This window comes from Sarcophilus harrisii, chromosome 2 (assembly GCF_902635505.1).
Source record: "Sarcophilus harrisii chromosome 2, mSarHar1.11, whole genome shotgun sequence".
Classification (NCBI taxonomy): Eukaryota; Metazoa; Chordata; class Mammalia; order Dasyuromorphia; family Dasyuridae; genus Sarcophilus; species Sarcophilus harrisii.
Window position 1 is genome coordinate 524,324,117 of NC_045427.1, and position 14,386 is coordinate 524,338,502.

The window sequence follows — 14,386 nt, forward strand, 5'->3', positions numbered from 1 at the left end:
TATAGATTCTGAAGGAGAACCTCTTTGCATCATTAACTCTTGTAATGTAACTGATGAACCACTTCTGAAAATGGAATTCATAAAGGTATTCTTTGTTTTCTAGAATTCTTTACTATTGTGTATCTGTAATAATTTATTTTGCACTTCTCTTCCTATTCTTTTTTATTTGATTTAAAAACATTCTATAGTGGTAAGCTTATTTTTAAACTTGTGTGATCTTGTCTGCTCTTACCCTTGGAAATTTCCATTCATCTTTAAGACTTTCAATTCCATTAATTAAAAAATTGTCAACTCAAAGTTAAATAGAAGTTTAGATCCATTTAATGTAAGCTATATTTCTTTGCATTGCCTCACTCAATTATTTCTGTTTTTCCTAAAAATTACTGTTAAAATGAAACTGCATATATTTGTGACAGACATAGACAAAGACAGTGTAAGAAAAAATTTAACTCCCAAGTAATTGGATAGCTAGTATTTACATTTAGGATTTTATTTCAGTTTGGGAATTTTAATACCTTTGGTTTGGGAAAAGATGCTATTAGCACAAAGTATTATATGATTTTAGGATCATAGAGTTAGAGCTGAAAAGGCTGTTTAAGAGGCCTGTAACACCCCTTAGGAAATTGAATCATAAAGCAGTTAAGGCATGCCCAGCGTCACATAGTAAGTTTCTGAGGTGAGATTTACACTTGTGTTTTCATGACACTAAGCCCATTGCTTACCTACCTAGCTACCTATAATTGTGCATCTTTATTATTTTTTGGTTGATATTTGCCTGGTTGCCTAGTCATATCTGTCCCTGTCTGGCACCATAAATCTAGTCAGTACTAGATTGACTCTGACAAACTCTGAATCATCTTTCCCTTTCTCTCTGTTTGTAATGTTACCCTATAAGTGAAGATCTCCCTTATCTCTTCTCTAGGTACTATAAACTAACTGATCTCTTTGTTCCCAATCTTTCTTCTGCTAAATGCAGCCTTTATATAGCTATTAAAAGTCTTCCTAAAGCATAGTCCAACTGTATTAATATCCTCTTAAAAATTTCATATAATCAAATTATTAGATGTAAAAAAAAAAACTTTAGAGGTTCTATTTTCATTTTTGTTTTTAGATCAGCATTCTTATTTACAAGATTTCACAGAGTCTGAAACTTACAGCTAAGTTTAGTCACTTGCATATATATATATATATATATATATATATATATATATATATATCAAATTGGTAGCAGGGACTAGACTAGAAACCAGGTCTATTGATTCTAAACCCAATACTTTTTTTTTTGTTCTCCTAACTAAAGGTAAATTAATGAACTCTTCTTCCTGTTCAAAAAAAAAAAAAAAAAAAAAAAAAAAAAAAAAGAAGCAAGGCTCCAATCTGTATTACCATTCTTATTTTACACTATTCCCTTTGATAGTGTTCAAGCCAGAGTGAACTGAACTCTTGCTATTCCCCAGTTCTATACTGCTACTGTGTATTTCCTGGAAGTTGCCATGAGTAGATGTAAAGGTCTGAAACTATGAAAAGATGTACTTGAATGAGATAACTGAACACTTAAGGCTAATTTACCTATTCGATGTGAGACAATGACTCTATTAGCATATGTTTGGATAAATGGCTTTTCTCACAGTTGATGCTGGCTCAATGTTTGTGTTAAGATCATCATAAACAAGGATTAGAAGGTGGGGTGAGAGAGGCCAGAGTCACTTGGCAGGAGGAGGAGGAGAAAGGTGGAGATTCTGGAGTCCAGAATTGAGAAGAGATCTTTGGCAAAACTCCTGGCAGTTTGCCCGTGTCTCCCCCTAAAGACCAAGGGCTTTTAATTACCCTGATTCTGGCTGATCCTGAAATCTTCAGGGAGCCAACCCTGACTTAACAAGTAGACCTTCAAGATTTTCACATTTCTGCTCCCTTTAATTCTTATAAGACCTAGTTCAGATTCTGCCTTATCCATGAAGTTTTCCATGATCAGCCGTTCTGCCCTCCCCTGCCCCTCCTTATATTTCCTTGTAGTATTATATTCAGGTTTCTCTTTTGACCTTTTATTTTACATTGTGTCATGATTTACATAGGATCATAGATTTTGAACAGGGAGGAACCTTTGAGGTAATCTTGTAACTCTCAAAACCTCTTCCATTTGCCTGGTTTAAAATGATAGTTTTTGAGGACATTGATTTTTTCATCTTTGTTTCCATAGGGCCAGAACATAGCTGTTTAATAAACTGGGAATCTATATGACCTCATTGCTTTAAATTAAGGGAATTAAAAGGGAAATAGGAATAAAAGACTAAGGGATGAGAAAGGAAAGATTGTTACATTAGAGTTAAAAGACAATCTTGACTAGTTCAATAACTTTCTCAACTTTCTCTAGTAGGCAGGCATTGCGTATAAATTTTAGTTATGACACTATCATGTGATCTTAGTTAAGTCATTTTGAGCCTCAGTTTCATTATTTGTAAAATGGGACAATTAATTTAGATGACCTCCTGACCTCCAAGTCTATTCCTGCTCAGGCTAGTGAATTCTTTTAATTGTAACCTTCTATCTTCTCTAGCAGTGACAAAGATAAGTTATAAGAAAATTTTTTCTTCTACCAACATTTGCTTTTTAAAGCAGAAACAGTAATTATATACTGAATACTTTTTCCCCTTTTATATTTTTTAATAATATAGCAGAAGAAATGAAAACTGAGCATATGGTCAAGTCATATTGATTTTTTAGACATTTAGAATATGATTTCTTAGATTTTACCGTATATTCAAAGTATATATTAAGTGGAAACATTTTTATACTGTGGATATAAATTTACTGAGCCTTATTAAAAAAGCAAAGAGTTAGGAAAAAGTTAAAGAAAAAGAGTTAGGAAGTCCTATAAATAAATCAAGAAAATAAATTCAGTGTGTATGTTTTTAGTGTCTGTATTCAAGTGATCTAATTTTTATTTACAGGCAAACACTGATGGACCAGAATTTAAAACTGTTCATAATAGTACTAAACAAACAGTAAAGGTAATTCTTTTATGGTTCATTCTCAGGTATTAGTTGTGGGATTAATCAGTTAATCTAGTTCCAACAAATTGCCTCAGATTTTGCGGGTTTCACTATCAATATAAACATAACACAACAATAGTATTAGTCTCTCTTATAACTATATAAAAATAAAGATCTCATAAGAAGAAAGCTTAATTTCCTAGGAAAAATAATTTGCTTCACTGAGTTCAGTTGTGAATCAACTCGGTGTGTGTTGTTCTCTTGGAAGTGGCTTTTAAAAGATTAGGCGACTATATTGTTTGACTCAGTGTGTTATTGGCTAAAATTTTTGGCTAGCATTAATATAGGAATATTCTACAGGAATATATTTTAAAATAGATGACAGTTTATTTTAAAGCTTTTTATTTTCAAAACATATGTATAGATATTTTTCAACATTGACCCTTACAAAACCTTTTGTTCTAATTTTCCCCCTCCCTTCCCTTCTCCCTGATGGCAAGTAATCCAATATATATTAAACATAGTAAAAATATATGTTAAATCTAATATGTGCATACATAGTTATACAGTTTTCTTGTTGCACAAGGAAAAATCAGATTAAAAAAGAAAAAAATGAGAAAGAAAATAAAATGCAAGCAAACAACAACAAACAGAGTGAAAATGCTATGTTGTGATCTACATTCATTTCCACAGTTCTCTCTCTAGGTAGAGATGGCTCTCTTCATCACAAGACCATTGGAACTGGCCTGAATTATCTCATTGATGAAAAGAGCCACATCTAGATGACAATTTCTGAAGACTTTAGATTAAAAATAAATTTTAATATTTAAAGATTTTTAACCTCTTATAATTGGATACATTCATTGCTTACAACATATTTCAGCATTCAGTGCAGTTTTTGTTTGAAATATGGCCTGAAGTCTCATCAAAGTGCCCGAATCTTTGAGTAAACTAATAGATTTGTGAAGCTTTGTAAAACCAGTTAGAGATTTTAAAAAAGTTACTCTTGTGCTTAGTAAGAATAAATGTGGAGGCAGCTCTTTCTAGTCCTCTCTGGTATTTTGAGATATTCTGTTGATTAACTCTTGCAAAAAGTTTTTTATTCTTGTTTTTTATGATTTCTAAAATTATTTTCTATTGTTTCTTGGCTTAGGTATCATTTTCATCATTAGATTTAGTCCTCCATTTGGAATCTTTGTTATCTATCATGGACTTTATGTCTTCAGCTGTTCCATCCCAAGGCCTTCCCACTAATCAGAAGGGATATGAGATGAAACTGCCAATAGAGGACCTTAAAAGCACCGCAGTCAAAGCTGGTATTATTTTATCAATAACTATTATTCTTTTAATCAAAACTAGAATAATTATATAAAAAAACTTAGTTGTTATAATGTGCAAAAGAAAATAATCCAGTAAATTCCATCTACAAAGGCAGCCTGGGACATCTATAAAAGAAACAAAAATGTGATCCTTACTGTGATAATAAGATAGTTTAGGGAGTGGTTTTCAGCCATCATAAAGTTTTCGTCTTTTAATCCTTATTCTCTCACCCTCATATTTGATTGGTGATCAATCCTGCTATTTCTACATTCTTAACATCTTTTGTGTATGCCCTTTTCTTTCTTGTCACTTTTCTATCACTATCCTAGTTCAAATTTTCATCACCTCATGCATGAATTATTAAAATATCCTTCTGAAAAGCCTTCCTATTTCAAGTCTCTTCCACTTAGCTGTCATATTGATCTTCATAAAGCACAGATTTGACTTCATGATTTTCTTACCTTCTGGATGAAATAAAAAAAAATCCTCAGGCTTTTCAAGTCCTTTATAATCTGATCCCTTCCTTTTTTTTTTTTTTTTTTTTTAATCTTCTTATACATTATACTCCTTTACATATTCTGTAATCCATTGACACTGGCCTCCCTTGCTTTTCCTTGTGTAAAATATTCCATTTTGTGACCAAGCATTTTCATTTGTTGTCTCCTATGTCTGAAACTCTCCTCATTTTTTCCTCCTAGCTTCTATGGCATTCTGCAAGTCTTTTCCTTCAAAATCAGTTTTTGTAAGAATCTTTTCCAAGTCCTGATTAATTTTAGTGACTTTTTTTTCTGTTATTATCTGAAGTTTTTTGCATATGTATAATTTTGTATATGATTGTTTGGATGTTGTCTCCTTTATGGGGTGGATCTTTGAGAATATATACTGTCTTACCTTCCTTCCTTCCTTCCTTCCTTCCTCTCTCTTTCTCTTCCTCCCTCTCTTCCTCCCTCTCTTCCTCCCTCTCTTCCTCCCTCTCTTCCTTCCCTTCTCTTCCTTCCCCTCTCCCTCTCTCTCTCTCTCTCTCCCCCCCCCCCCCCCCCCCCCCCCCAGTGTCTGGCATATATAAATGTTAGGTGACCAGCTGGATAGAGAAATAGAAGAAGGAAATATTCAGAAATGATTTTCCTTCACAAAATTCATTATTTCCTTCATGCAATCATCAGTGATCATCTATGTTATGTGCCTTTTATGTTCACTTATTTATTGTAGGTGCTAGAAGATATATAAAGAAGAATGTAACAGTCCTAAATAGGTGAATTATCTAGTCAGAAGAAGCCAAAATAAAAATTAGAATATAAAAACATAAGAAAAATTTAAAATGTTATGCTATTACATGAGACATCATTTTCAGTTAATATAGTTAGGGAATGCTAATTCTACTGTATTTTTTTTTTTTAAACACTTAAGACTTCTTTGAGCTCTCTTGTGAAAGAGAGTATGTGCTGTGTTTGTTTCCTTTCTTTCTTTCCTATCAGTCAACAAGCGTTTACTAAGCACTTACCATGTGCCTAGCACTGTGCTAAGTTCTCATATACAGAGATAAAGAGTTTCTTGTGATTTGAATATTATTTTTGTGAAGCATTCTACAACTTAGACTGCATAAAATTATTGGTAGATGCTGATTACATTTCTGTATCATAAATAGGGATAATAAGTTCGTTGAATTCCATTATAAAGATGTTTCTTCATATGACATAACTCTACTAAAATATGTAATAAAATAATTGTACTTCTAAGATATAGAGACAGCATCATACAGTAGCATCAGTGTAGTAAAAGAGAATTGGATTTTGGAATCAGAGCTCAATCTGGAGGTCAGATCTTGGCCTGGATAACTCAGTAGCTGTGTGATTTTGGGAAAGACCCCGGAAAATGTAATCTTAAAGGAAATTTTTTTTTGTCTTTAAGAGCTGGTACATTGTAAACATTTAATAAAAATTTGTTGAATTTCTATGAAGCCACTTAACCTTTCTGAAGCTTGCTAAAATGGGAATGATAATAATGATAATACGACATACCATCATAGGGTTTTTGTGAGGAAGCAGTTTGTAGATCTTAAAATGCTATGTAAGTGCTAACTACTGTTATTTAGGATTGATTTTCCTCTTAATTCAGTTTGCCTTCTTATTCTAAGCTGACCAATATTTGGAAATTAATTTCATTTTAATTAACATTAATTAAATGCTTAATTAGAAATTGCTTTTGCTTTTGTTACATTCAAAGAACTGGAGATAGACAAAAATAAAACTGATCTTGATCTTGAGGACCTTATTTTCATTTTGCTGTTTTGATTATTCGTGTTCTAAAAGTACTTCTTATTCTATTTAGTTTGAGATTGAGTTTCTTTGTCATTTCATAATTATACTTTGCTAATCATAACTTTGGTAACTTTTCAGTATCTGACATTTCCCATCAAGATGTTTTTGATCTGAAAGTCACTGCAAAACTGAATGCATTTAATATCTTTGTCTGTGATCAGAAGTGCAACATTGCAGATATTAAAGTACAAGGCAAGTAATTACACAGTCATCTTACTTTGATTTGTCATAGTCTTCTAGTTTTAAAAATGTATGTAGCAATTTTTATTTTGAAATCTGTTGCCTTTTACTTTGCTTCTAAGTTTACAGTGTGGTGGATGTGTTGTGAGCAATTAATAAATTAAAAAAAATTTAAAATTAAAAAAATAAAATATTATACCTTGTATTTTTAGATAGATTTTGTTTAGTGACAAGTAATATAAGAACTTTTTCTTAGTTTTTTAAATAGATTTTACATAAAGCAGTGAAATTATTCTTACATATTCTAGTTACTGTTTTAAGACAGACAAATATGATTTTCAAAAAAAATTTCAGTGGTATTTTATTTTTCCAGATACATGTAAAGGTAGATTTCAACATTCATATTTGTAACACTTTGTATTCCAAATTTTCTTTTTCCTTCTCTTGCCTCTCTTCTCCCCAAGATACCATGCAATTTGATATAGGTTAAATATATGCAATTTTTAAAAACATATTTCCAGATTTCTCATGCTGTGCAAAAAAAATCAGAACAAAAGGGGAAAAAAAAACATGAGAAAGAAAGAAAGGAAGGAAGAAACAAACAAAAGTGAAAGTACTATTCTTCCATCCCTGATTCCATAGTTCTTTCCCTGGATGTGGTTGACATTTTCCATCCCATGTCTATTGCAGTTGCCTTAAATCACTGCATTGTTGAGAACCAAGTCCATCACAGTTGATCATCACATAATCTTGTTAGTGTGTACAATATTCTCTTTGTTCTACTCACTGCACTTAGCATCAGTTCATGTAAGTTGTAGTAACTGCCAGGATCAAAGGGTATGCTCATTTTGATAGCCCTTTGGGTATAGTTTCGTATTGCTCTCTGGAATGGTTGGATCAGTTCACAACTCCACCAACAATGCAGTTTCCCCACATCCCCTCCAACTTTTACCATTATCTTTTCTGGTCATCTTAGCCAATCTGAGAGGTGTGAAATGGTGAACTTCAGAGTTGTCTTAATTTGTATTTTTGTAATCAAAAATGATTTAGAGCAGACAAATACAATTTAAAACAATTTTATAACTTAAAGCTAATTTTGTAACTTAAAAATTGTCAGGGAGTGGTCATGAAATCATCTTCCTTTCCTTTTTGAAACATCTTGAATTGAAGTGGAAATATATTGAGTACAAAACACACCTTTTGAAGTTGCATGCTTTTTACTTTGTTAATGTGTGCCAAGAATCTGAAAGGATTTCTAAAGCCTTAATAATGGCTCCAATAGAAATCATCATATTATAACATACTCTCAAATATAACCATTCACATGTATTATTTGTGGTACAGCTTCATAAATGTGAAAACTATTAGTAGGTTGATAGCTTGTGAACATGATTATATTTTTCATATATATGTTTTTTTCTTACTCTGTCCAGTAAGTTGTAGGGCATCTTAATAAAAATTCTTTTTCAGAGACATGCCTGATACTATTCATGGGATGGACTTTGGTGTAGAATCAGAGAAAATAAGTATGTTTTCAGAGAAAATAAGCTAAAGGAAACATTTCTTGATTAAAATATCTGGGAGTCTATAACTTGTATATAGTCTAATAAATATTTGAATGTCTGTCAAGTATAACAATGTGATTTCTGAAGCAATCACATACTTAGGATCTTTTTCGATATTTAAATTAAGACTTAAGAGCATGGTTGTCTTTTGTCATTTGGTGGCTCTTACTTTAATCTTTAATGTACCACTGTGGTTTAAAGGCTTTTGTGTTGTTTTTAATTCAGATAGTACACTTGCCTTTATATATTATGAAATTTTCTGGTTTTAGATGGGACTTTTAATTTTTTAAGAGTATGATGGCAGAAAATGTTAATGGCTATATAAAGATTTTTTATAGGATCATAGATCCGAGTTTATGCTTAGTAAAGGAAGTCTCTCTCATTTGATTTTTTTCATTTTACAGATAAAGATCCTAAGGCACAGGATAGTTAAGTGATTTAACCACAGTGACCCAGAATTACAGAGGCACGATTTTAATGCCTTGAACTTAAGAATTGTCATTTTCCCTCACAGTGTTATCACTATGCTCCTTTATATAATAAAATAGAATTTTAATATTGGACTGACTGATGTTCAGTATTCATCTTAATGGAACTTTCAAGGAAATTTTTGTTTTTAGTTGAAAGTAATTTAAAATTATGAAGTCAGTGATAAAAAGCTATTTAGCAAGTTTTCGCCAGAGTTATGTTTAGTTTTTATTAAATATTAGTCACCTTCTTAGGCTAGTGTTAAACATTTATTCTTGATTATGTGTAGTAGATCAATTAATCAGTAAACATTAAGTCCCTACTATGTGCTAGCACTGTTGTTAGTGCTGGAAATACAAAAAAAGGCAAAGAAGTCCCTATCCTCTAAGAACTTATAATTTAATGGAACAAACCTATGCCACATTATTAATCTGATTTTTTTCAACATTCTAGTAATATGTACTAACACATTTCACATAACTATTTAAGATGTTTGATTTTTAATTTGAAGGTACTTTTTCATCTTAGTGGTAATAATATTTGTAATTATTATTAAAGTTGATTCATTTGAAAAAAGATCATTCTCCCAACACGGGGAATTATTTTTATTGATCTTTATCTTAACAACATACTACTTCACTTAACTGTTGTTAGATTTATTTTATGTTGGATTTGAAAGTAAGTGAAAGAACTAATTCTTTTTAACAGGGATGGATGCATCTGTTTCTGTGCAGTCAAAGAAGACAGAAGTTTTTGCCAGGCTCAGAGATATCATAGTTACAAATGCTGATCCAGTATCCATTCACAAAAAGGTGATTTTTAAGAAATATATAAATTTCAAAATTAAAATTTGTTTTTTGTAATTTGGATTAGGGAAACAACTTGATAAGAAACAATTTATCTTGAAGACAACTTATAACCAGGTAAATCACAGGTAGAAAGAATTATTTAATAATTTTATTTTAAAAAAGTCTTTTGGGAGATATAGTCATATGTATGGATATCTGGGCTAGATGGAACAGTAAATAGAGTTAGGGAGAATAATCCTGCTGAGTTCAGATAACTAGCTGCGTGACCCTGGGCAAACCGCTTAACATTGTTTGCCTCAATTTCTTGTAATGTAACCTGTAAAATGACCTAGAGAGGGGGAAATGGAAAACCACTCTAGTATCTTTATCAAGGAAACCCCACTTAGGATCATGAAGAGTCAGACATGACTGAAAAATGACCAAGCAGCAACAAAATGTTAAGTAGGTATGTACCAATCTGTCTATCTTCATCATTGCAGATAAAGAAACCAAGGCTTAGAGGCAGTTAAATGAATTGAGGCCTTTGTATGTTAGAGTTAGCACTTTCTCCCACAGTACTGCCACTGCCTTCCCTCATGTAATACAATAAATTCTTAACATTAGATTGGTTTATGTTCAGTTTTCAGACTAATGTAACATGTAGCAAAGTGTGTGTGTGTGTGTATCTCCCACATGACACAATTTTTTCTCTTTTCTCTGTTTTTATTAATAGCATGATTAAAAATAAAATGTTAGTTATATCTCATTTCTTTTTTTAATCTTCTTTTTGATTTATAAAATTTGCCATTACAAGAAATTCTTACTCCTATTAGAAAAATAAAGCTCACAAGACTAAATTGGTATAATAACAAAATATAATAACTTTCAGGCTGTCTCCATAGTAGGAGATGAAGTCTTCAGGTTCCAAATGACTCTTTATCCAGAAGCAACAGAGGGAAAAGCCTATACTGATATGTCTAAAGTAGATGGTAAATTAAGTCTTAAAGTGGGCTGCATTCAAATTGTTTATCTTCATAAATTCTTCATGTCACTTCTGGTAAGTTTCTTTTCAATTCACACTTTTTTTGGGGGGGGGAATAGTCATGTAATTTTTATGAATGTTTTTGAATGTAGATAGTCAAAATGTCCCATATCTAACAGTGCTAAGCTCCACTTATGAAGCATATAAGCTGTCAGTGCTGCAAGCATCTCTATAAGAAAATAAGTTGTTGAATTTCTCCATTTTACATTGGTAGAGGGAGTTCCCTCATTTGCAGCTTCTTATCATCAAACCTCAGTTCTGGTCTAAAAAGAGACAAATGTCTAAAAGCCTTTCCTTGTCATATAGCATTTATTAGCAGATGATACATGTTAGAATTAGTACATTGTTATTCTAATTTTGGCTCATGAATTTCTGTAAAAACTTTAAAAATTTTTCATATTGCTTTTGGAGGTATTCTATTTAGTTTCTAAGAATTGCCTCTTATATCCTTAAAGATCTCTGCCTTATTTTTCATTGAAATTTGAGTAACATGAACACATGAAATTTTCTTAAATTCTATTTTAAATCCTGTCCTAGTTTCAAATTCGTTGAATGTTGATTAGCTGCCTATTTTGGGTGAGGCGTTTTAGCAGGCACTGGTGATATATTAGATATAATATAGAGCCTGTTTTCAAGGAACTTTTATAATATCATGTGTATTTATGTGTAATTATCAAGAAATGATTGTTAAGAAGGAGACTAAAATAAGTTTAAGGAGAGGTCCAGGCAAAGTGTCATTAGATATTTAAGGAGGAAGAGGATACTTTTATATTAAGAGAGATCCACGAATGGCTTTATGGAGGAGATGGCCTCAGAGTTGAGTCTTTAGGGATGGGGTAAAAAACAAACAGATTGGGAGAGGGAGAAGGAAAGTCCATTCTAGGAATTGTTCAAATTGTTTGTTTAGTTGCTTATTAAAGATGAAAAATGTTCAGTGCCAGCGATTCCCATTTTCAGGAATCACATTTCATTGATTCAGGATAGATAGCTGTCGTCCAGACCCATGATTTTATAGATATAAGGAACTTCTGATCAACTCCTTTGACTATTATATATGCTGACCTGCCTCACCAGCAACTTAAAATATGAGGAGAGACAGCCTCATGTAGCTGTTTAAAAAAAAAACAAAAACTTTAATTATGAACTGCTAGAACCACTTTTCCTGAGGAGGCTTTATTTCCTTTTCTATTCTCTACCTTTTTTGGTTTTGATTTTTAAAAAATTGCTAAATCCATCAGGTGAGTCCTGATGTTTTTGGCTTTTTTTGTCCTTTTTTTTTTTTTTTTTTCTTCATCTTATGCATATTGCTTATTTCCTCACTCTTTGTATAATATATATCATTATCTAAGTTGCAACTTTCTTCCAACAGAATTTTCTCAACAATTTCCAGAAAGCTAAAGAGGCTGTGAGCAATGCCACAGCCCAGGCTGCAGAGAAGGCTGCTTCCAGTATGAAAGATTTTGCTCAAAAGAGTTTCCGTCTTTCTGTGGACATCAACCTTAAAGCACCAGTTATTATTATCCCACAGTCTTCAGTATCTTCCAATGCTGTTTTAGCAGATTTAGGTTTAATCAGAGTTGAAAATAAATTTAACTTGGTCCCTGTGGAACCGTGTAATCTTCCTCCAGTTGTTGACAAAATGAATATACAACTCACTCAGCTGAAGTTATCAAGGTATAAATAAACTTCTCCTACATGTATTTGAATTATGTGTTATTTGGTGAAATGTAATTTTGAATTTTATTTGGATAAGATATTTATCCTTTTTTTTTTGGTCTTAACCACAGAAGCATTTGGTGTGCTTCAGTAATTTTCTTGTCATTAATTTTTGTCAAATTAATTATATTCCTCAAACATTTATTATATACTATACTGATTGGTGCTGTGGGAGATATAAAGACACATAAGATACAATTCTTCTTTTATAGAATTTACAGTCTGGTAGAAGGAACTTGACATCAGTACTTCAGGTCTCTGATTTCATTGATTGGGTATTCCTTCCTCTGATAGAGATTAAAATTTCTATGACTTCTTCTTCAAGAGTTGCTCTGGTTAAACATTTATATTATAGCCACCGGCATACAGTCCATCAAGGAATGCTTAGTCATTTTGTACTTTTGTGTAGATTCTCCTGCATATCCTTGAATAACCTAGAAGTCACCTCTGTTCCATACTATAGCAAGCAATAGTTCATAGTCACAAATAAATATAGGACAAAATAGAGTGTGAAAGAACATGAACATAAAAGGTGAAAAAAAACTATATCTATTTCAAAAGGATTTCTAGCATTTGCATTTTGGTTTTTCCTGTGTATGAAATTTGCCCGTTAAAGTAACAATTTTATTAAAAATCAGTAAAAGTGATTTTTAAAAAAAAGTTGCGTCATTATATTGGGTCATATACATTACCCCTCAGAAGACAACTTTCAATGAACATCAATCCACAGAATTATGAAATGTTAAGGAGAAACTATTTCAGTGATTGTGCCTATAAGGTTATTTAATCATAGAGTCATAGGTTTAGAATTCGAAAATACCTTACTGATCATTTAGTTAAACTTTCTCATTGGATAGATGAAAAAATTGAGGCCTACAGAGATGTAGTAACTTGCTTCTTGGGCAAACAAGAGCCAGAATGTTAATGTTTTTCCTTTAATCCCAAATATACTTCTTCCACAGTGACAGATGGAAATTAATGAGTTTTCTCCCCCAGACATATTTGCTTACTTTAGCTCTTCAAGCAACTGAACACTCCACAAAATTGATCTCAAGAATCTTAGTACAATTTAAAGAAATCTAATCTTAGGTTAATTTTGCTGTTTTAATATAGTTTTTGATGGTAATATATTTACCAATGGTAATAGTTTTAATTTTTGTTTCCAATCCTTTTAAATTGAGAATATATTATGGAAGTGGTTCAAATATTGCTGAAAACTTTTTTTTTTTTTTTTTTTTTTTTTTAGTTCTGTGGAATGCAATAAACATTTTTGTTTGGAGAGATAGACAAAGTAATGAGGAGGCTCAATTAAAATAAAAATGTGGTGTCAATCATTACTGTTGTACCATAGCCAATGGCTGTAGGACAGACAACGTAGCATTACTTACTATGCATGCCAAGTCTTTAAGATTTGATATATATTTCCTTACAGTTTGATGATATTTGGAATAGACTGTGGATTAACTTTTTCTGTCCTTCAGCTTCAGCAGTGTTTTTCTACAGTGATAGAATCTTTTCTGTGATATTGCATCTTTTTACTATTAGCTTTTTCAAGTAATATACAAGGATGATAGAACACTACCAATACTTAGGATATTTATGGTTGGGGAATCTAAATTAGTGTTAATATGGTTGTCTGTTAAAAAATAAGGGTAATCAATTTGTAGAGTCAAAAAACTTAAAACTCTTTCCATGTGATGAAGAGTTCTAGTCTATAAGAATACAAATATTAATTTCTGTTCATGAACAAATAATAGTGAAACTTTTCCATGTAATCAATTTCAGGTAGCTTTTTTATATTTCTAAAAATTTTGTTCTCTTATCAGAATTATTTTGCAGGTTGGATCTTCAATACCTGACATTGAAATTTTACAACCAGTGAATATGTGTTGGTCCATCCAACGAAACTTAGCAGCAGAGTGGTATACAGAAATTCCAGGAATGAAAATAAAAGGAAATCTGAAACCAATGCAGGCAAGTATGGAGAAAAATACTACAG

The 14,386-nt window shown here is 31.7% G+C and overlaps 1 protein-coding gene across 4 annotated transcripts in view; it reads left to right on the plus strand.

Annotated features, from left to right (window-relative positions):
* The window catches only part of VPS13C (vacuolar protein sorting 13 homolog C), a 177,104-nt gene that overhangs the window by 85,416 nt on the left and 77,302 nt on the right, over positions 1-14,386 (plus strand). For all 4 annotated transcript variants that reach the window (XM_031955443.1, XM_031955444.1, XM_031955445.1 and 1 more), the window contains 8 exons: positions 6-85; positions 2,949-3,008; positions 4,144-4,306; positions 6,707-6,820; positions 9,550-9,653; positions 10,519-10,686; positions 12,041-12,345; positions 14,214-14,361. In XM_031955443.1, the coding sequence (XP_031811303.1) occupies positions 6-85; positions 2,949-3,008; positions 4,144-4,306; positions 6,707-6,820; positions 9,550-9,653; positions 10,519-10,686; positions 12,041-12,345; positions 14,214-14,361 (1,142 nt within the window). The remainder of the gene's footprint in view (positions 1-5; positions 86-2,948; positions 3,009-4,143; positions 4,307-6,706; positions 6,821-9,549; positions 9,654-10,518; positions 10,687-12,040; positions 12,346-14,213; positions 14,362-14,386) is intronic.